At 36.4% G+C, this 21,729-nt stretch overlaps 3 protein-coding genes across 3 annotated transcripts; 2 read left to right on the forward strand and 1 right to left on the reverse strand.

Moving 5' to 3' along the window:
• Nucleotides 1-2,887: 2,887 nt before the first annotated feature.
• On the forward strand, nt 2,888-5,528 carry LDL1 (LSD1-like 1). Its single transcript, XM_078308578.1, has one exon. It carries the CDS (start codon nt 2,920-2,922, stop codon nt 5,344-5,346), a length of 2,427 nt encoding a protein of 808 aa, XP_078164704.1. The 5' UTR covers nt 2,888-2,919; the 3' UTR covers nt 5,347-5,528.
• A 98-nt stretch (nt 5,529-5,626) lies between these two features.
• LOC144559526 (phosphopantothenate--cysteine ligase 2-like) lies at nt 5,627-6,542 on the forward strand. The gene is made up of 2 exons (XM_078308579.1): nt 5,627-5,840; nt 6,082-6,542. Exons 1-2 carry the CDS (start codon nt 5,784-5,786, stop codon nt 6,328-6,330), a joined length of 306 nt encoding a protein of 101 aa, XP_078164705.1. The 5' UTR covers nt 5,627-5,783; the 3' UTR covers nt 6,331-6,542.
• A 1,637-nt stretch (nt 6,543-8,179) lies between these two features.
• LOC144559174 (MATE efflux family protein) lies at nt 8,180-15,136 on the reverse strand. Its single transcript, XM_078308156.1, has 13 exons — nt 14,706-15,136; nt 14,184-14,305; nt 13,637-13,849; nt 13,114-13,298; nt 12,420-12,555; nt 11,591-11,687; nt 11,368-11,468; nt 11,010-11,173; nt 10,376-10,447; nt 10,141-10,257; nt 9,717-9,812; nt 8,875-8,996; nt 8,180-8,506 (listed from the first exon to the last, which is right to left on the reverse strand). Exons 1-13 carry the CDS (start codon nt 14,807-14,809, stop codon nt 8,458-8,460), a joined length of 1,578 nt encoding a protein of 525 aa, XP_078164282.1. The 5' UTR covers nt 14,810-15,136; the 3' UTR covers nt 8,180-8,457.
• Nucleotides 15,137-21,729: the final 6,593 nt, after the last annotated feature.

The raw sequence follows: 21,729 nt of genomic DNA on the forward strand, positions 1-21,729 counted from the left end.
GCAGAGCGCTGTGCAGTGGGTAATTGATGCGCAAAATGAATGAAATCTGAAATTGTAATCCAATGGACATTAATATGTTGACAAGCCCCCATAAAAAATCATATTTGTCTAGCAAAAGTACATGTAACAAAGAGATGATTGATAGACTCGGGATGATGACAAAACTGGCATTTATGTTGCCCCTGCCATTCCTTTTTTAGTAGATTATCAGTAGTCAGGATTCTATTTTTGTGTGTTAACCACATGAAAATTCTAATTTTAAGGGGGATAGGAATTTTCCACCATCTCATAGTATTTCTAGGTGTAGTACCTCTACAATTGAGAAATTTGTATAAGGACCTAACGGTAAATTTCCCTTGAGCATCCCATCTATCTCCAACTAAGCTGGTCCTCTAAATGAGTAAAAGACATATGACTAATGATTTCTAGTACCTCCAGCCATTCAGTATGTAGTATTCCAAATAAAGATATTTGGCGTACTATCTCCAGTCGGGACAACACGCACCTTACTTCTCCTGCAACAGAGAATAGTCGACTTCAAACAGATGTTCTTTCCTCCGACTCTAATATTGGAAATGAAGTCGCCATTCTTCATCCACAAGGTGAATTCTTTAATTTTTAGTAATTATGAAGAAGATAATCATCATGTAGTTTAGGTGTTTGTAGTAATGCCTAAACCAGTTTTGCTTAGCATTGTTGTTTCTTCTTCTCTTGAATTGATTGGGCTAGTTATTTTTTTATAATTAATTCTACAAATTAACTCTAAACTGGAGTATAGAGACCATAATAACATTACAGGTGAATGTCTCATTACCTTAATTTTTTTTTATGCATACTGATGTCATACTTAAATTTGGACTTTTGTTTAGATAATGAATCGATGAAAACTACTTATCAAGAAAACACACAAGTACAAGAGTTTGAAGAACAAAAGATTGGCATGGAATTTCCATCTAAGGATGCAGCCTATAAATTCTACAATGTCTATTCATATCATGTTGTGTTTAGTATTCGAAAAAATCTTATTTGAAATAATACATCAGGTGTACTTACCATGAGAATCTTTACTTGTTGTAAAGAGGGTTATTATAGAGAAAGATTCAGTTAGGAAAAACCAAAGAAAGAGCACTTAGATGTTCGTATGGGTTGCAATGCACACATGAGGATAAATCTCACTGAAAAAGGTGTTTATACCGTAAAGTCTTTTGAGCCCGAACACAATGGCACCCTCTTTCTATTTCACAGTAATAACATATTTCTTTTCCTTGAATGATTGTTCTTAAATCAAGTGTATTTTATTGACTTACTATAAAATTGATGTAGGCACCATCCATTTAAGGATCTTCATTGAAACTACTCAATATCATGAAGACTAAGCCTGGGGCCTATGGCAAAATATTGAGGTAACTAAGCCATGTTTGTCGACCCCTTCCTAATTTTAGTTTAAGCTCTACTGCTGGTTGGGGCCTCATGAACTCTGTGTGTGTGTGTGTGTAGGTGTAATCTCGGAGGAGCATCATGCTTTCCTTGAGACCTGGATTCTATATGTCGATGTATAAATTACTTCAATTTAGAGATAAATAACATTTCTTCGTTATGTTTGTATATAGATGTTATCCATTCTAGTGAATTCACAGCAATAGCATATTTCTTTTCCATGAATGATCGTTCTTAAATCGAGTGTTTATAATTACTAATGACAGTGTTTATTATATATGTATTAATTCATACTCAGTAATGTTTCAAATTTATGCAAAATTCATACTCAGTAAGGGTTTTATTTAATTATTATGCAGTTTCCAGAAATGCCCCTAGCACCAATTCAGTCATAGTTTTTTTAATTTGTCACCAATTAAGTGAGATTATGAAGATCCAATTTAGCTCTTCTACCTGATCAAGGATGAGATTATTCCAGTAAATAAGTTGAAAGTTTGACAAACCTAAACTAGTACCAAATGTTTGTCCCAGTTGGTACCAGAGATGTCCTATTTGGTACATTGTTCTTATGCTGTTTGATCAATGTGGTACTTAAGCGTCATGTTATCCCAATTGAACAATTTATTAGCAAAGAGAAATTGATAAGATAAAAACATAATTAAAAATGAACCTTGCATTGACCATTAAATTTGAAACTTTGGTAGGTATTCTGAAATCGAGTTTCCATATCACCAGTAGGCATCACATTTCTTTTTCTTGTTTTTTTGCAACATATCCCAGTGGGCTTCACATTTCATACCGGTTCCCATATCAGAATATTAAAATATCAATGGAAACAAACAACATAACTACTAGGCTACAATTCATGTGTTGCTGGTAGAAAGATCGGATAAAATTCTGAACTACCACTGACGACATGTGAAATTCAGAAACTCAGCTAGTCTATATCCTGAATTCAACTATAATGTGTTTCTCCTTAATTAGGTGATAAGAAGGATTCTTCCTTGCAAATCAATATATTAGTGTCTTCTGAGAAGTTTCTTGTATCATACAAAATCACAGTTAGAGGAGAAGAAAGAGGAGCAGGGTTGAATAGAAGTCAACAACTTATTAAAACGATGGAGGAGAACATGAGATGGGAGCGTGTGTGCTTTGTCATGAGAGCACAGAGGACGGAGGAATAAAAGAGTTCTTTTTGTTTTATTTGTTAAAGCGATTTGATCCGAATCTAGCAGAAAGAGAGCAAAATCATTTCCTTATTTTATCTCACGGAGAAAACCAAGAAAGAGTCGTTTTCATATTTACTTAACGGAGAACATAACTACCGTCAGTATTAATTAAGAAATAAAGATGCGATTATGATGAAATAATATCCTACGGTGGAGAAACGCTTTGGAGGTGGACAAAACCCGTTCCCAATACTTTCTCTTGTTTATTCGATCGGCTCTAATTAGCACGAAGCCCTAGCAGCACTGTAGTACCATGGAGGAGCCCGATTCCACTTCCCCGCCTTCCTCTCCCGCCACCACGTCCGCCGCGACCTCTCCTCCCGACGGCGTCGATATCTCCATATCCGCCTCCGCCCCTCCGCCGCCTCCTCCTGCACCCTCCGCTGACCCAACCCTCCCCCGTCGCAAGAGGCGGAAGAAGCAGTTTCCGGGCATGATTCCCCTTGCCCGCCTTCGGATTCTTCGCAACCCCTCCTCCTCCGACAAGCACCAGCACCAACAAACCCTCCTCTACGACCCCCCTCCGCCGCGCTCAGCCGCCATTCGACGCCGGGGAAGGCCTCCCTCCTCCGCCCTCCGCCTCTCTCGTGACCTCGACATTGAAGCCCTCATTGCCATAGCCGCTGGCTTCCCGATAGACACTCTCACGGAAGAAGAGATCGACTGTTCTGTCATCCCCACCCTTGGCGGAACCAGTCAGCGCAATTACATTGCTGTGCGCAACCACATTATCTCGCGGTGGCGCTCTGATCCTTCGGTCTGGCTCACTGAAGCTCAAGCGCTCGAATCTATTCGGGCCGAGCACCATTGGCTTGTTTCGGCGGCATACTCCTTCCTGCTTCGCCATGGGTATATAAACTTCGGTGTTGCGCCGGCAGTTCTCTCTGCTCCACCAAGGCAGTCTCCTTCCCTTCCGGCACCGGCTGTGATCATAATCGGTGCTGGTCTTGCTGGGCTCTCAGCTGCCCGTCACCTCCTCTCTCTGGGCTTTAGAGTTGCCATTGTAGAAGGCCGCCGACGCCCCGGAGGTCGTGTGTATACTAAAAAGATGTGCTCTTCATCGGCTGAGCATCCCAGTGTAACAGCTGCAGTGGATCTTGGTGGAAGTGTGCTTACTGGAATCAACGGCAACCCACTAGGAGTTCTAGCACGGCAAATGGGATTGCCTCTTCATAAGGTACGTGATGTCTGTCCCCTGTACCTGCCTGACGGCTGTCCGGTTGATTCTGACGTGGATGCCCGTATGGAGGCCACTTTTAATCAGCTTTTAGACAAGGTTTGTCGGTTGAGGCAAACTGTCTGTGACGAGCTCGGAGCGGCCGTTGACGCTTCCCTCGGGAAATCTCTCGAGGTCTTTCGGAAGGCCCATGAGATAGCCACGTCATCTGAGGAGCGGATGCTTCTTAATTGGCACCTTGCCAACCTAGAGTATGCAAATGCAGCGCTTCTTTCTGACCTTTCAATGGTTTTCTGGGACCAGGATGACCCTTATGAGATGGGTGGGGACCACTGTTTCATCCCAGGTGGTAATTCCCGGTTTGTCCATGCACTGGCTGAGAATATCCCAATCTTCTATGGCCGCACTGTTACCCGTGTACACTATGGTTGTGACGGTGTGTTGGTATGCACAAACACTGGTCAGGCTTTTCGAGGTGACATGGCACTCTGCACTGTACCACTAGGTGTGCTGAAAACGGGTAGGATCCAATTTAAACCTGAACTACCAGTAAGAAAGCAAGAGGCCATCAAGAAACTGGGGTTCGGGCTTCTCAACAAGGTCGCTATGCTATTTCCATACAATTTCTGGGACGGCGGCATTGACACTTTTGGCCACTTAACCGAAAATTCAAACCAGCGCGGTGAGTTCTTTCTCTTCTACAGTTACACTTCAGTTGCTGGTGGCCCATTACTCATTGCATTGGTAGCTGGTGAGTCTGCAGTCGAGTTTGAAAAGACACCGCCAATGGAATCAGTGAAGAAGGTTCTAGAAGTCCTGAGAAAAATCTTCACTCCAAAAGGAGTTCAAGTGCCAGAACCACTTGAGGCTATTTGCACACGATGGGGCACGGATAGATTCACTCATGGGTCCTACTCATACGTCTCCATTGGGGCATCAGGTGATGACTATGATATTCTTGCTGAAAGTGTGGGGGATGGTAGGCTTTTCTTTGCTGGTGAGGCTACAAATCGCCGGTACCCAGCAACTATGCATGGGGCCATACTTAGTGGTTTTAGAGAGGCTGCTAACATAGAAAAGGCAGCGCGTAAAAGGGCACAAAAGCCACCAGAGAATGGAAATGATGTTGAAATGGTTGATGCAAGTGAGTATGACTTGGATGACTTATTTCGGGTTGCGGATACTTCCTTTGGGGGCTTTTCCGTGATTTATGACCCGGCTTCACCAAATGAGAGTTCAAACTCTTTGGTTCGGGTCCAGATTGGGAAAAGGGAGTCTGATGCTAAGTTTGGTTTCCTTTATGGGTTGGTTTCGAGAAAGAATGTGATGGAATTGGCGATGATTGATGGAGATGATCAGAGGTTGCATGCATTGGACCAAGATTTTGGTACAAATTTGGTTGATAGGAGCGGTCTAGGTACTGATGGGGAGGATCTCATTGCGCGAATAAAAGAAGCTAGGAGGGCTAATAATAGGAATAAAGAGGCTGCAAATGGGATCTGATATGCATAGTAAGCTAAAACTTTGATTTATTTGATCTTCATAGGTTTATTAGCTTGAGGAAATGTCTCAGGCCTTGTGAAGGGAGATTGTTGTACTAACAATTGGAATGTAACATGTGAAACCTTAACATTGTATTTCTAGGGATTAATGAGATTTTAATAGAATACCTTCTGGTTGTTGATTATCCTGAGTTTTTTTTTCTTTATTATTTATTTTTATTTTGCTTTTCTTTGTTTTTCTCTTCTTCTTTTTTATAAAAGCAGTTTAATCTGGCTGCATCTTTCCATTCATTCAACAGAATCACATTTACAACAGCAATTCTTCTATATATAAATCTGGTACCATTATTACAAGGACTCTTTGTTCAAGCTGCACAAGCTGAATCTAGTATTACATAGGCTGAGCATAAGATCCAGAGACTCAATCAAGTTCCTAAAATGCTCTCCGTGCTAAGGAAAGAGTGGGCACCTGCAGCATTTTGTGTATCATTTAAGGTAACTTTTGCTATCCTTAAATCCTCCGACTTCATCAAGTGTTTGAGTCTCAAACACCACTTGCAGAATTAGTAACAACCAAATCTGCTGGTTGTTCGTTCCATTCACTTTCTGGGCTTACTCTTCTTTACTAAGCATTGATGTTATCTAGGGTTAAACATGAAAATCATCCTATTTTATTATGTTATATAGGGTTAAACATATCTGGAACAGATCTAATATTTTGCTGTCTGATGTGTAGCTGGAGACAGATCCGGATATCCTAATTCAAAAAGCAGATGCTGCTTTGAAAAGGTACGGGATGAGTGTCGTGACTGCCAACTTGTTAGCTAATTATAAAGAGGAGGTTGTGGTCGTAGCGTCAAATGGGAAGACTATAGTTCGTCGTAATAGTAAAGATGATGACCTGGAGGAGCATCTCGTTGTGCTGTTGTCAAAGACACATTCAGAGTACATGATTTATTCTGGAACTGGATCAAATTGCCTATGATAAAAGGCGGTCCCTTCCAAAGCAATATTCATATGATGTGTCCCTTGTAGTTTTTCTTCTTAAACTTGTGGAATAAGAAACAGCATAGATATTGTTTGGAAAGTGGATGCTCTTCGGGGTTATGGAGGAGTAGATTTTTGAGATTGACATGTCTTGGAAAGGATAAAAATGTAATTTCTTCAAGTATATTTTCAATAGAATTATTTGTTGTGCTTGTTTTGTGTTTGGGACCTCTAGCTTTTCAGCAGATCACGAAAATAAATCTGCTGTAATTCCCTGAGGGAATTACAGGACCTGTAATCCCAATTCCAACTGTTGATTTTTTCTCGAGATGCGTGCTATGCTATTGAATAAAACTTTGTGTTTTCACCTCTCAAATTGGCTTATGCCATTGTATCATGTTATTTCAATTTCTCTGAAACTGGCTCGATTACTTGCTTTTCTGTTTGAAATTTGTTCTAACTAGAAGCTAAATCTGATATGATTCTTTTTCTTGTTTAAATGGAATTATTTTTATTTGATGCTAAAAGCATTCTTGGTACTGGTATACTGACATTGTTGGGAAAGTTTGCGGTGAAAATTTATGGTTGTAGCCTGAAGTAATAACAATTATATTTCTGGTATTGAGGCTCTTGAGAAATGTTGTTTCAAGCTCAAACAAAAACTTTAGATTTCCTTTATAAATTGTTCAGAATTTACTGTACCAGATATTGGTATATTTGGTGTATACATTAAATATTTGGAACAAATTGTTTTTATTTTTTTATTTTTTTGTGTGTAAAGTTCTCCTTTACTCATAAATTGAGCCGGAGCCTGATTTTATGCAATTGATTGATTAATACTGGTTCATTAAAACACTACATCTGTGGATTGATACAAGTCATTTTAAAGCAATCGAAATGCTTGAAGCAATTAAAGCAATATTCTAGGGATATTTCACACGGCCTTGAGTCATCTCAGTTAGAACATAGAAAATTTAAAAAGACCAGAATAAGTTTTCTTGTGCCCAAAGATCAAAACAAGTTTGCAGTTGAATTTCAAGAAAAAAGAAAAGAAAAAGTTCAAATCTGAGATCGGAATAGTTGGATTGTGCAAAGAACGAAAGAGAAGGGGGGAGCTTGTAGGTTAGCGGTAGCGGGAAAGAAATGAAGAGAAAAAGGGATTAGCACAGTAATTGATGAAGGGTAAAATCGTCTTTTTTTAGTAATATTAATTTATAATTTAAATAGATAAATGGAGAAATGGGGATATAAATAAAACAATTGAGTTTTGATGGAAAAATAACTAAATTTTAAGTTTCAATGGGTAAATATCTAAAAAGAAAAGTTTTGATGGAGATATATATAAATTTATCTTATTATTATTTTATTAATTCGTTTGACTTAGTATACATTTCTGTTTCTCTTCCATGATCATTTGATTTTGAGAAATAAAATGCTTTAATTCAAATTAATACTAATACCCGATCTTCCGAGTTCTTATAACTGTTACATACGAGAGGAGAAAAATCAAATCAAATGAGCTCTTCCTTTTTTAGTTTCAAACTTGAATACCAACCCTCGACACTATTATTAGTTTATATTACAATGCAGTTCAAATACTTGTTTTTTTTTTTCCATTATATATCATCAGATCCATGACTGTGCTACAGTGTTTTTTACTAAATCATGATTCTACCATGTTTCTTGTCTATGATTTGTGTAACCTAGAGCATGACCTCCCTTATTTATTTATGGCCTATTTAGCGGAGAGGAAAGGGAATGGAATTGCAAAAATTTTGAACTGATTTTTAGTGAATTTATATTTTCTCACATGAACAGTAAAATTTTACTCCAGCTGAACAGGCCCCTACTGCCTCGCTTTTCTAATTAGGATTCTACTTCCAAGTATAATAAAAAAGGGCACTTGTATAAATTTGTGTAAATTCTTCTTCATAAGTTGTATATTCACAAGTAGGATGGTGCTTGTCGGGTCAACCCAACCAAGTTAATACCAGCATTTCTGGTGAGCAGATCGGGTTAAATCGAACCATTTTCCCTGGTACTAGACAAGTGTTGCCAATGTGCACTATCCTTCACCTTGCGTTTCAAATATACAATACATATAAAGAAAAGAAGAAATTCTACTCTATAACGAACTCCTAAGAAAACTCCAAGGTCCAGTTGCTGTCCCCATCCTGCAGAGTTACAAGTGGCTATTTTAGCATTTTCAAACACATGAAAGAAAAAGCAATATGCTTCAAGAAAATGCCTCTTTTATCCAAATTATACACTGTTTCCTCAGATTTTGTTTGCTTAAGGAAATTTTCTTCTCAAGTTTCAACAAAAAGTATCAGACAGTAGAAGGCTTCTCTAGCAAAATAGGTCAGCAGACAGGACAAAAATAATATTCCTCCGAAACTACATAGGTAGGCTTGCGTAGGACCAAGTAATCACTTTTAGAATATAAAAAATCAAAGAAAAGAATGTAATTGTGCTAATCAGAACAAAATGGCCATCAAAGCAACACTTTGTTCAGAGTGAGAAGTTCAAATCTGATATTTACCTCCAGAAACCAGCAAACATTCTTAAGGCCATGTAGATTGTTAAAGCAACCCATATTCCAACAAAACCGTAACTATGTGATAGTATTAGCACACAAGAAATGCTAATAACTGCTACAATAATCTGAAAAAAGAAGGTAGTGTTATGAATGAGTAGTTTCACCTAGTACAACTTTTTCATGTCTTCTATTAAAACCAGAATGCAACATCTTCAGTATGTTTTCAACAAGTATCCAACAAAATTTCGATATTCACAAACCAAACCAAAGTTATTAATACCAACTTCCAATACAAAATAAATAACTGAATGGCCACCACTTTTTATACTAAACTGCTTCATAACTAGTATATAAAAAGTTGAGACCAAACCATCAGATCCTGCTTCTTTAGTTCAATTTGGCATTTAAAGGAACTCGAGTGCGTATAATCATCTATCATTTAACAGATTACAACCTTTTATGGGTTTTGCAATTGGTATGAAGCATAGAGTTTTTTTTTTTTTTTTTGAAATGCCATGACAGAAGCTGTCTGGTATTGTTGCATTTAGCATAGAGAGCTGGTCACAAAAAGGAAAAGGAAATAAAATCAAGAGAAAAAAAAAAGATAAAAATTTACTGAGAACCATCAGTCTAACAGTTTATATGATTAATACTTGTGATAATATTTTATTTTGCTAGGCACTCCAGAAAGGTAACTTCCAAAAGTAAACTGTTTTTTTCATTTACAGCTTAAAGAACCATGACTGTTCAATACGTGATTGCTTGATGTCCATCAAAGAGAAGAAACAAGTTTATCTTTCTAGGTCTACACTGCTCAAGGATTAAGAAATAGAGTTGTATGTTACCATTGAATATGCAGAATATGCAAAATCTGACGCGCCATAGTTGATGCCATCAAAAACGAATGCCAAAGAATTGAGGGGCTGGGTTAGTGCCACGAACTGCAACAATTTGAAGAGAAATCAATATTCCAGGGCACCAAATCAAACATTACATCCCAGGATATATACCAATAAGGTAACAAGACCTACTAGACCCAGCTAGCGCCGTACAAAAGTACCAATAGTATACATACTCGTGTATTTCTTTTTCGGTGTGTGAGAAATTGACGTTAAGGACTCACTTGAGTTTGATTACATTAATGATTTAACAGGGAAGAATAAATCAATGAAAAAAAAGGCCTACAATGGTCACGATAACATTGCATAAGCCAAAATTTGAAAAAAAGTATAACCAGGTTTTATTTATTAATGAAGGGATCTTACTTACCGGAATTCCAATGTAGATTAAATGAAGCACATTAGCATCTCTAGTAAATAGTCTTGAAGCAAATTTAAAACCGATGCCGAGAAACAGGCAGAGGCCAAGGCCCAAAACTAAACCCAGCTACAACAGAGCAATTTGAAAAGGAAAATTCTAGGTAAAGATAAAGATGAAGTACAAATACTTGTGATCCTTGATGAAAATAATAGATGCACTAGTCACAAGAAGAGAAAATAAGGACCTGTAACACCCTAGATGCCGCATTTCTCGCTTTCAAATGATCATTTCTAGCAAATGAACTTGCTAGTATTGCCTGAAAAAAAAATAATAATATTAATAATAATAAGTGGTAAGTAGTACCCCTAGCAGAAATTCATTTACACTAGTACACATGTTATCTTTGGGTCCACCCAAAAGTGCGCCTTTATTACAGCTGGAAATTCAAGACCCACCCGTCAAATCAACCCAATCCACCAGGATGGGTTAATAGGCCAAATTTTGTCCGATTTCCATGAGCCACTGCCAGGTCACCCCAGGAGCTCAATCTTTTTAATAAGAAATCAACTCATCTAACACAAGCCCAATTAAAAAAATATATATTATGAGAAAATAAGATGCCAAATACCAAATTTGCATTTGATGTTTTCACCAAAATCAAATAGAAATTGAAAATTAAGTATGTTAGTCAATTGAGTATCAATTGGACAATATACTGAACAAACCTACTTATTTGCACTTAAACCTCTACCACACAAAAACCTTAACATGAAATTGGCAACGAGATATCTTGGTCAAATGCTCATTCTACATAGTAATAACTGGATAACCTTAAATACAAAATTTGACATCCATTAAAATAAAATAATAAGAGGTACCTGACCAGCAACAGCCAACCCATCAGCAAGGAGAGAGGTGGCAAGCCAAACTTGCAAACAGATTTGAAATGCAGCCATCGTTACCGACCCCTTGCGTGCAGCCATCGATGCAGCGAGTGTTACACAAAAAGTTACTGCTATCACTCTCGCTAGCAGTAAAAACCCTAAAACAACAAGGTACAGAAAATATGCACAACTAAGTGACAACAATCAACCAGCAATCAGGTATAACTGAAACCTGAATAGCCTAAGAACTGAATCAACTGCCTGAGTATCCAAATACAAGATCTGCAAGATTACTTTTACAGAATTGTATAGTAAGCATTTTGATTGCTAATTGTCAGGAAGAGATGGATACCATTTTTCAAAAATCGACCGAACTGTAGGTCCTTGAGATTTGGAGGCAACACAACAACATGGCGAAGTAGTCTCCAGAGAAGGATCAATGAAATCAGATACCTGCAGGAACACAAGAACTTATCACATGTCGGTAAAATTTGCCTAGTTTTCAAGTATTTATACCTCTCTAGAGCAAAATGCAAAAGAGAATATATGAGAGAATTGGAATAAATCAAACTTACTGAGATATAACATGTGCAATTGCAGCACCACTGACGCCTAGATGGAATACAAAAATAAAAATTGGATCTAATATGATATTTGTTGCATCTCCAGCCACTGTGCATCAAGAAAAGAAATTATGAAACTTTAAACAACTAAACATGTAATGCAGTATGATATGCAATCTGGTGATGGTGAAATTGGATACATTACATACACTATACTTTAGAGCTTGCCTCCCTAACAAATAATTTCACCATGCCTGCAAGCACCAGATTGATAGAAATTGTTCCATAGTCAAGAACTTTTTTTTTTTCTATTTTAGCTAATTTGAACAGAGGCTCAAGGCTGGCCAGGATCAGTAGATAGAAATTGTATACATTACATACAATCTGGTGATGGTGAAATTGGATACATTACATGCAATCTGGTGATGGTGAAATTGGATACATTACATACACTATACTTTAGAGCTTGCCTCCCTAACAAATAATTTCACCATGCCTGCAAGCACCAGATTGATAGAAATTGTTCCATAGTCAAGAACTTTTTTTTTTCTATTTTAGCTAATTTGAACAGAGGCTCAAGGCTGGCCAGGATCAGTAGATACAAGCTGCCATCAGTGCAGGCTCTTTGTAGCAACAAAATATTGCCCAATAAACAGTCTGTCTAAGACTACTGAGTATAACAACAAAGCCTTTAGCCCCAAACAAGTTGGGGTAGGCTAGAAATGAAACCCAACCGATGAGGGTTTCATTTCCATAAAAAGGCTGTACTCTAAGACTACTGAGTAGTTTTATGAAAATCAAACTAAATAAGAGAAAACACAATCCAGTGATGTTTCAATACCTGTCGCATATAGAGGTGTTTTGGTGTCTTTTAATCCACGAAAAACCCCTTGCATGGCCAAAGACAAAAGAACAGCTGGTGCACCTAGGGATCGTAAAGTCAAGTACTGGCTTGCTGGACTCATCATAGGGTCATCCTATTCAAAGGGAAGAACTTTTTTCTTTAGTTTCTAAAACATACAATAAAAAATGTGGCACAAATGAATGGTGCTGCTCATGCCTGGGATTCCATAAGTGTGGATTAGTTGCTTTGATGGTGTCTTTTAAGGGGCTCAATTGAGGCATAAATATACTGGGCCTCTGATGAACAATTGCTGGTATCAAGTTGTGACAGATTAATGACAAAAAAAATCTCAAAGTTAATCATACAGCTTATAGATATTGGTGGGTGTTACTGTTGATTGGGACCTCAGTCAAGACAAACTGGCTGATTTCCAAATACCAGTAAAATCCATCCCAGCAAATGTTCATCAGAGGCCCAGTACAAAACATGTCCACATAGGTCGGTGCAATACAAAATAGCTGCAATTTTCACTCACCAGCTATAAATTCAACTCGGTGGATTAAATTGAAATTATGGCATACAGCTAAGAAGTACAATTGGTTCAAGTACATAGCAGCTGCAATTTTTGCTCACAAACTAAAAATTCAACTCAGTGGCTTAAATTGCAATTATGGAAAAGGAAAAATCTTACATAGGGAACACCCATGTAGCTAAGAACAGGTTTTGCACAGAGGACAAGAAGAAGGGCTTGGAGGAGGCCCAGAACACCACCAACCACTAATGCTGTAGAAACTGATGGTATGTGCTTTCGTTGATGCTTGCTCGTGCTTGCATCAGTTTCAAAGGACTCTACACTATACACTGCCTTTTCCTGATCTGTAAAGTAAAACAAAAGAAAAGAAAATATCAAACTAAGGATAAAGTTTGACAAATGATTTCGCTTGCCCAGGACAATTTTGCCCCCGGCTTGCCCACCAACCCCATCCCATGTGTGAATCCAATTCTGTCAAGGGTAAAATTATGAGTGAATCCTGTACAAATTTACAACACGTGTGAACCCTAAACAAAATACACTCGCGATGGGCCTCTAAAATTATTGACTCTTTTCTCTTATATGTCTCCCTTTTCAATCGCATGGACTAGTATTACATTGCATAAAGCAAATGATATATATACTAATGATAAATCGATCAGTAGTTTTGCTAGAGAAGTACCTTTACTAGTAAGCAATTCTTTCATTTCGCTATCACTAGTCCAAGGTGGCTCAGCTTCTTCCCCATTTTCACGATCATCACTAATAACCTTGTAAGTAGCATCTTCTTCAGCAACAAAGGAAGTGGTGACACTAACAAGAGGAAAAATAGCAATTCTAGATACTTGATTAAAAACTGCAATAGCAACTCCTACAGCCGCTAGCTCCACTGGACCTGCCCATGTTCATCAAGAAATTCCATGCATTAATATTTCCAGAATGAAATTCATATTAATTGTAATTCTATACTGGGCATCAACACATCAGTAATAGTTAGATAACTTTTACCCTTCTTTTATCATTTCCTCCGAAGGAACCACATCCAAAATTGAAATATTTCTAAATGACATGTTGACAACTGACATTAATAACAACCACAATAATTGTTGGGCTCAAATTAAAAAAAAAATAGACCCATGAAACAAGTTAGCCCAAATGTTTGGTCTCAATTGTAAAGAGCCAAAGACCCATGAAACAAAAGTAGGTGAACAAATAATATTGTCACAAACCTATGTGACCAATAAAAGCTGTGTCGATGAGAGAGGCAACGGGATCAGCTGCTAATGCCAGTGCAGCTGGAATAGCAATTTCAGCAATCTCCTTTCCAAGCTCGTCCAATTTAAAGACCGACCTATGCACAGTTAAAACCAGCATATAAAGACTGACATATGCGAATAGCAAGCCTCACTTTTGTTTTTCTTTTGAAAAAAGCGAGGCTCAATTCAAACTCCAGGGTTAGATAAACAGGAGCGGCACAATTGCACAAATGATTTCATTCCAATTGAGAGAATTTTCAAAGCTCAAACGCTTTTCCTTTTCAGCGAATAGGCAAGGATCAAATCATTTTTTTTAATAAATAAAACTCAAATTCGAACTCCACGATATTAATAAACAGGAAAATCAATCTTTTCCATGAGAATGTAAGTTGATCAAACTACGACAAACCATGAGAACCAAAGCACCGACACGAAATCAGAAACCTTCGGATACCAGTGTAAAAAAAATCCCCCCAAATTGGAACCAAAAAGCACCTTGCATCTTTGAAGAAAACGCGAAGAGGAGAGATGCTCTGTTCTTCAGACATCAAGACGGTGATGCTGGTGGGTTCGATCAAACTGCACTCCAGAGAAGCCATGATCGAAAGAATCAGAAGGGGTCTGGGAAGAAAGGCCCCAACCGCGTCATAGCTAGTATTTTTATTCGCTTATTCTCTTTTCTATTTTTTTTTTTAAAGGTCAATTCTTGGCAAAGTCTAGACGACTCGTCTAAGACTCGCTCTCTTTCGCTGGTTCCTCGGAAGAAAGGTTGCTTGATACTATGCGCACAAAAGGCGAAAGAGGTTGCTTAGTAGCGTTAGAGAACCAGAAGAGAAATTAGAGCAAGTGTGTTATAGGTGAGAGGAAGAGAATGCGAGAGAAGGCCCGGCTCAGATAAACCTTTCGGAGAGAGGGGGATGGCAGATGGCTGAATCCGTATCACCCAGGTACCTGAGGTGCAAGTCATAAATCTAGACCGTTCTTTTCATGTGGAACGAATCTCAAAGCAGACCCCCACAGTCCTAATTGACTCCGGATTGAGTTTTGGCCCAAATAGAGTTAATCTGGGCCGTCCATGTTTATGAATTGTACCTCAGGTACCTGGGGGGACACGGACTCATCGGCTACACCGGTTGTTACCTCTAAATTCACAAATTATAAAACAAAGTCACACAATAAATTAAATTAAAGCCATCAGAAATTCAGAATGCAACGTGTACTCTTACGAAACATTGAAATAATCGCCCACTAGAATTTTCTTTATTTGTACTAGTATTTTTCTAAAATTATCCCCCATTAATAACCACATTTTTAATGCATTAATGCTCTCCAAATTTCACTAGAATTTTCTTTACTTCATACTAGCATTTTTCTAAAATTATCCCCCCATTAATAGCTACTTTTTTAATGCTCAAATGCTCTCTCAATTTTAATGGAAAGATTTGGCATTTTGGTTGAAAAAGTGGTTGATCTTAAAAATGGAAAATGTATTGAAATAACAGGATAAAAGGAGTATTTTTTTTTGTGATCTAGTTCCGATATTGGCCACTGGTATAGTGCAATGCACTAAAAACATCAAATTTGACCTCTTCTGATAAATTAGCAAGTCTGGACTGATACAGAGATCAAATTACAAAAGTGATTACACCAGCACGTAGAACATTTAAAAATACACAGAATTGACACAAATTTCAATTTATTTGAATTTTTCTATAGTTAGTTATGAATTTCCAAAGTTCAGTTGTCGAAAAAACTTTAAATAGCCATAACTTTTGCTAGGAAAGTCGGATTTGCGCGTATGACCGACTTTTCGTAAAGGGAATGACGAGATGGATCTGAATATCACCCGGGGGTGACACCCAGGTATCCAAAGTATCAGAATTTCAAAAACACGTCGTTTAGTGCCTCAAAAACTCAGTTTAAGTTTTTGTTCGCCGGTAGATGTACAACGATTGGTATTTTGTTTATTCAAAAGCCTAAGATATTATTCAATAATTATTCATATAATTATTTTAAAATGCATTTACTATTTATTGTATTCGTTTGCCTATCTTCGAGCAAATGGTATATGTTGATAAATCAAATAATTCAATTATCTCCGAGCAAACGGTAGGCATACAACGATCGGTATTTTGTTTATAAACGTCATTTGGATTTTTTTTTTTTATAAACTCATTTTTTTATAATATATGTATACATAATATAATACATGTATATCTATATATAATATAATATATGTATATATGTAAATGAGTTTATAAAAAAAAGAAATTCCCATTTTGGGACCAAAAACCGGAAAAAAAATTTCCGAAATTGGAAACCGGAATTTTTTTTTCCAGTTTTGGGATTGCGTTTCCGCAAAAAAAAATTCCGATTATTGATGTTGAAACCGGAAAAAAAATTCCGATTTGGGTAGTTTTAGAAATACTGTCTGGATTTGAATATTTTTTTTTAATTTTATTTATTTTTTGATATAAATAAAAAAATCGGCATATGCTTGTTGCTTTGAGTTCCACACTCATCGCATTCACAAGAATAAATCCTAAAAAAGCACACTTGTATGTTGCACAATAAAAAAACTAAAATATTATAATTTTCATAATTAATTATTACGTAACGCATATTAGGATTTTATTTTTCATAAAAGTGGGCTAAAATAATTAATTGGAAGCGCATTTGAGTGGTAAAGATAAAAGATAACTATAATATTATTTTTGTCGAATTATAAGTTCAGTTTTTGCATTGTCAGGGATATACATGAATGTTGTGGGTCAACTAAAAAGCCACTGGTCAACTGCCTAAAAGAAGGTTCTTTCGTTTCTACTAATTTTTAATTGGCACTAGTTTCATGTTCTTGTTAATAAAAGAAAAAAAAAGAAACATAAATTAATTGGTTTAGACCTAACAATGCCGAGTCTTTTAGATATTTGGTTGGGACATAGAATTAATAATTCTTGTCTTGAAAAGTATTTTGAAAATTGTGTTGGAAGTTGAAAGTTGGAACTGGAAATTAATAATATTTTAGAAAGGTCTACCCGGACCAAAACAAAAATTAGCAGTAGTGGGATAAGACCGGACGTTGTAATTTATAAGGGTCTGTTCGGTATTTACTGTTCACGTGAGAAAAAATAAATTTATTCAGACTGAATTTTTTTTTTCCCACGGGAACAGTAATTTTTCAGTTCAAAATTTTCCGTTCCTATTTCTATTCCCAAGCCTCCGCCGAACATGCCCTAAAAGATTAAGCATATGATTTTTTTTTTTCCTATTTAGTAGATATATGAAAAATAATCACATTATTAGTTTATTAATTATTGCACTCTCTCTCTAGTATTTTTTTTTAAACGAGAAAAAGCAATATGTTATTTGTATAGTGGGACTAAATCTGCCTGATTTCGATTTCCATTTTTTTTTGTCAAATATTATGTGCCTCGTTGGATAAAAACATGTTTTGGGTATAACCATTTACAATTGACCATTATCGTTTAAATATATTTAACAATAATAATTTTGAGACACAATCATTAGTTGTGCGATAAAAAAGAATGTTTTTTTTTTCTAAATTCGAATATTTTTTGTGAATATTTGGTAGTTGAATGGTTTAATTTCTTTCTTCGTAAAAAATATAATAATAAAATAATTTTTTTTTAAACCTTGACCGTCGCTATCAAATATAATAATAAATTATTTTGTAGTCAAATTTGAAAGAACCGCAACACCTAACAAAGAAAACCATCTCATTATTTATTCTTCTCGCATTACACTTGACACTTCCCCAGTCAGACCATTATTATCGTTTAAATATATTTAACAATAATAATTTTGAGATACAGTCATTAGTTGTACGATAAAAAAAATGTTTTTTTTCTAAATCCGAATATTTTTTGGTGAATATTTGATAGTTGAATGGTTTAATTTTTTTTCTTCGAAAAAAAAATATAATAATAATTTTTTTTTTAAACATTGACAATCGCTATCAAATATAATAATAAATTATTATGTAGTTAAATTTGAAAGAACTAGAACACCTAACAAAGAAAACCATCTCATTATTTATTCTTCTCGCATTACACTTGACACTTCCCTAGTCAGACCATTTATTATCGCTTAAATATACCTAACAGCAATAAATTTTGATGTAGTCAAAATTTGAAAGGACCGGACCGCCTAACATGAAAAACATCTCATTCTTTATCCTCCTCCTCTTATTCTACCACACTTCCCCAGTTAGACCTGGGAAACTAAAATTAAAATTGGCCACAGGCACTACAAACGGCTCCAATTTTAACTTAGGTCGCATCATTAAAATAAAAATGTGGTCAAGGAAAGTAAAAGCATGACAGCAACGGAACTCGAATTTTGTGTAGGCTCAGCAGTACAGGGATCCATCCTATTGGTCTCCCGAAGCTCCAAATATAAGTTTTCTTCAGAGAATGATAATATATATTCCTGACATTATCGTTGATGTGACATTAGCAATTAAAAAAATTAAAACATTTATAATCATTAAAAAAGAGGTTAGATTCTTTTAAAAAAATCCGCAAATTATAGCATGACATATTACTAGCATTTGACACTATATATATTACTTGGTTAACGCTCCAATGATCCATCCAAATACCTCCCAAAACCTCAAATATACACTTTTCTTTGAAGATATTACAATTAATTCATTCATTTATTTTCAAACTCTCGATGTGCAAAATTTAAATTTGGGTTTTCTTGTGAAAATAAAATGATCAACAGTTTGAATTATCGTTTGAATTTTATATTTCAAAATATCAATATAAAAAGAGGTTGTCAACCACTTGTATCCAAATTTTGTGAACCGCTTCTAATTCATCAAAATTTTGTGAACCGCACCAATTTTCTTTTTCTTTTTCTTTTTTTTATTGAAGGGGAGGTGTGTGTGGTGGACTGGTGGTCAAATAATGTTTGAACCAGCAGGAAGAGTAAATGGGATCCACTACTTTTCTTCATATGAGTCAATATGTTTCTCAGCATTCATTGGTCTTGCTCTTGCGTGGGACCTACTACTTTTCTTCATAAAATTCAAGACTGTTCACAGGCCATGGAAATAAATATCGGAAATGAAAGAAATATGAGGGCACGATTACCAAGACCGCAGATGTTGAATGGATTTGCAAAACCGAAAAAAAAAAAAAAAAAAAAATTGTGCCCATATTCAGTCGGTCCACCAGTGCATGTTCTCAGTCTGCGCATCAATATAATTTAGTGTGCGGACGAAGTATGTGTGAATGATATGAATGGAAATATGACTTTTTAATTACAATTTATTAGAGTACTAACTAATCAAATTTCAGATATTTTACAAGAGAGACCGAACCATATAAATAAATGAAAAAAATCAATTAAATTTTAATATTATAATAAAAAAATTTAATTCATAAAAATGACTAAGCATCTCTATGATTTTAGTCACTCTTGTGATTGGCTGTTGAATAAATAATCTCAGAAAAAATTTAGTATAGTTCAAGGATATATATGAAAAATATATAAAATAGAAATAGATAGCCTACTGTAGAGAATAAGTAGATAGGTTCCAACGGTCATATTGGCCTTAATATATATATATATAGCCTTTGTAACAGTTACATTTACAATTTTTTCAAATACAAAAAAATATTCATTTTGTCTCCTCAGCTTACATCTCTCAAAAACAACATGTTATCAGAGCATTAAGATCTCTTAATACAAAACCCATAAAACAACAACAAAATCAGCAAAGGACAAATGGCTCAAGAAGGGTAACACGAGACTACCAACAATTCCTCCAAGCTCACAAATGCGTTGCTTAACGGCAAGAATTACCTTACATGGGCAAAGGCTGCAGCGAGAGCGCTCAGCGACCGAGAGATACGTGAATACATCACGGGAGACAACAAAGTACCCGAAATTGCAAATCCGCTCTCACTGACCGAAGCGGAGAAAAAAACAATGAAAAAATGGAGAACCCAAAATGATAAAATCATAACATGGCTCACGAATTCTATGGAGCCGTCCATTGCAGATCTATTTCTCCATCTTGACACGGCTTTTGAACTATGGCAAGCCGTGAAAGATATGTACGGGCAAGAAAACAATTATTCTCGTATATATCAACTCAAATTAGAAATTCAACAAGAAAAACAAGGCACGAGAAAACACGTAGAGTACCTTGGTACTCTTCAAAAGAAAAAAGATGAGCTTCGATTGTACCGGCCGGCAACCACCGACTTGGCAATAACTAAAAAACGAGAAGAAGAAGATGATATTTTTGAGTACCTTGCGGGATTAAACCCGAGCTATGAGACTGTTAGGGCTCAGATTATGAACACCATTCCTCTTCCCTCCTACTCCCAAATCAAAAATATGATTCAACAAGAAGAGAGCCGAAGAGAGGCAATGGGCTGTTCACAACTCACAATTGAAGAAGAACACGAGACCCATGCCTTTATAGCAGCAAAATATTCCAATTTACCCAAATTTGGCCAAAACCCTAGATCCCAAAATGAATCAAATAACAGTGAAATCAAGAGATGCACGGGGTGTAAAAAGGAAGGCCACACTCACGAAAATTGCTGGTTTCTCCATCCCTATTTAAAACCGAAGCACTGGAAGAATCAAGCCACTGGAGGAGGAAAAGGAGATCAGAACCCTGGGAAAGGAAAAAACGGAGAGGCTTCTGGCGTTATGCGTGGATATTACGCTGAACCAGGAGTCTTCTTTGATTCGGGTCCGCTTCATATCCTTTGATTATGCGTGGGAATAACGTTGTTGGCGCTGCACCCAAACTATCACTTGAATCGGGTTCGCCTCACTTCCTTAATGGGTTCGCAGTGGCCAGTGGGTCTGGATCCAGCACTTATTTCACTGGCGGGTCAAGGTCTGGCCGAAACGGGTCAGGAGATGTAGCGGATCAACTGCAGTCGCTAATTCAGTAGATGTCTGTGCTATTGACTCAACAAAACCAGTCTAGATTTTCTGGTATTTCTTCATACTAAATTTTTTTTTATTTATTAGATAAAATAATTATTGATAGTGGTACTACAGACTATATGTTTGGTAACCAAGCACTTCTAAGTAATTTAGATATGACCAAAAATGACCAATTTGTCTTGGCAGCGAATGGTATGAAGGCTAAAATAAATGGTATAGGCGAAACTATGTTTTGTAACAAAAAATTATTCAATGTGTTATACCTAGATACGTTTTCTATAAACTTACTTTCAGTTAAAAAATTAACGTAAGAATTAAATTGCGACGTGATATTTTCTTGTAAAAATGTTGTATTTCAAGACCGAAAAACCAAGACGAAGATTGGTGAAGGATTTCTTGAAAATGGACACTACTTTTTGAACCCAAAAAACCATTTTTGTGCTTCCGCTAAATCCATTGATATTGGACTTTGGCATAGAAGATTTGGGCATCCCTCCGACAAGATTTTAAATTATGTTTTGGATTGTAAAAATTTTAATTATGTTAATTGTGAAGTTTGTAAGTTGGCAAAACAAACAAA

Source organism: Carex rostrata, chromosome 9 (assembly GCF_964058835.1).
Source record: "Carex rostrata chromosome 9, lpCarRost1.2, whole genome shotgun sequence".
Classification (NCBI taxonomy): domain Eukaryota; kingdom Viridiplantae; phylum Streptophyta; class Magnoliopsida; order Poales; family Cyperaceae; genus Carex; species Carex rostrata.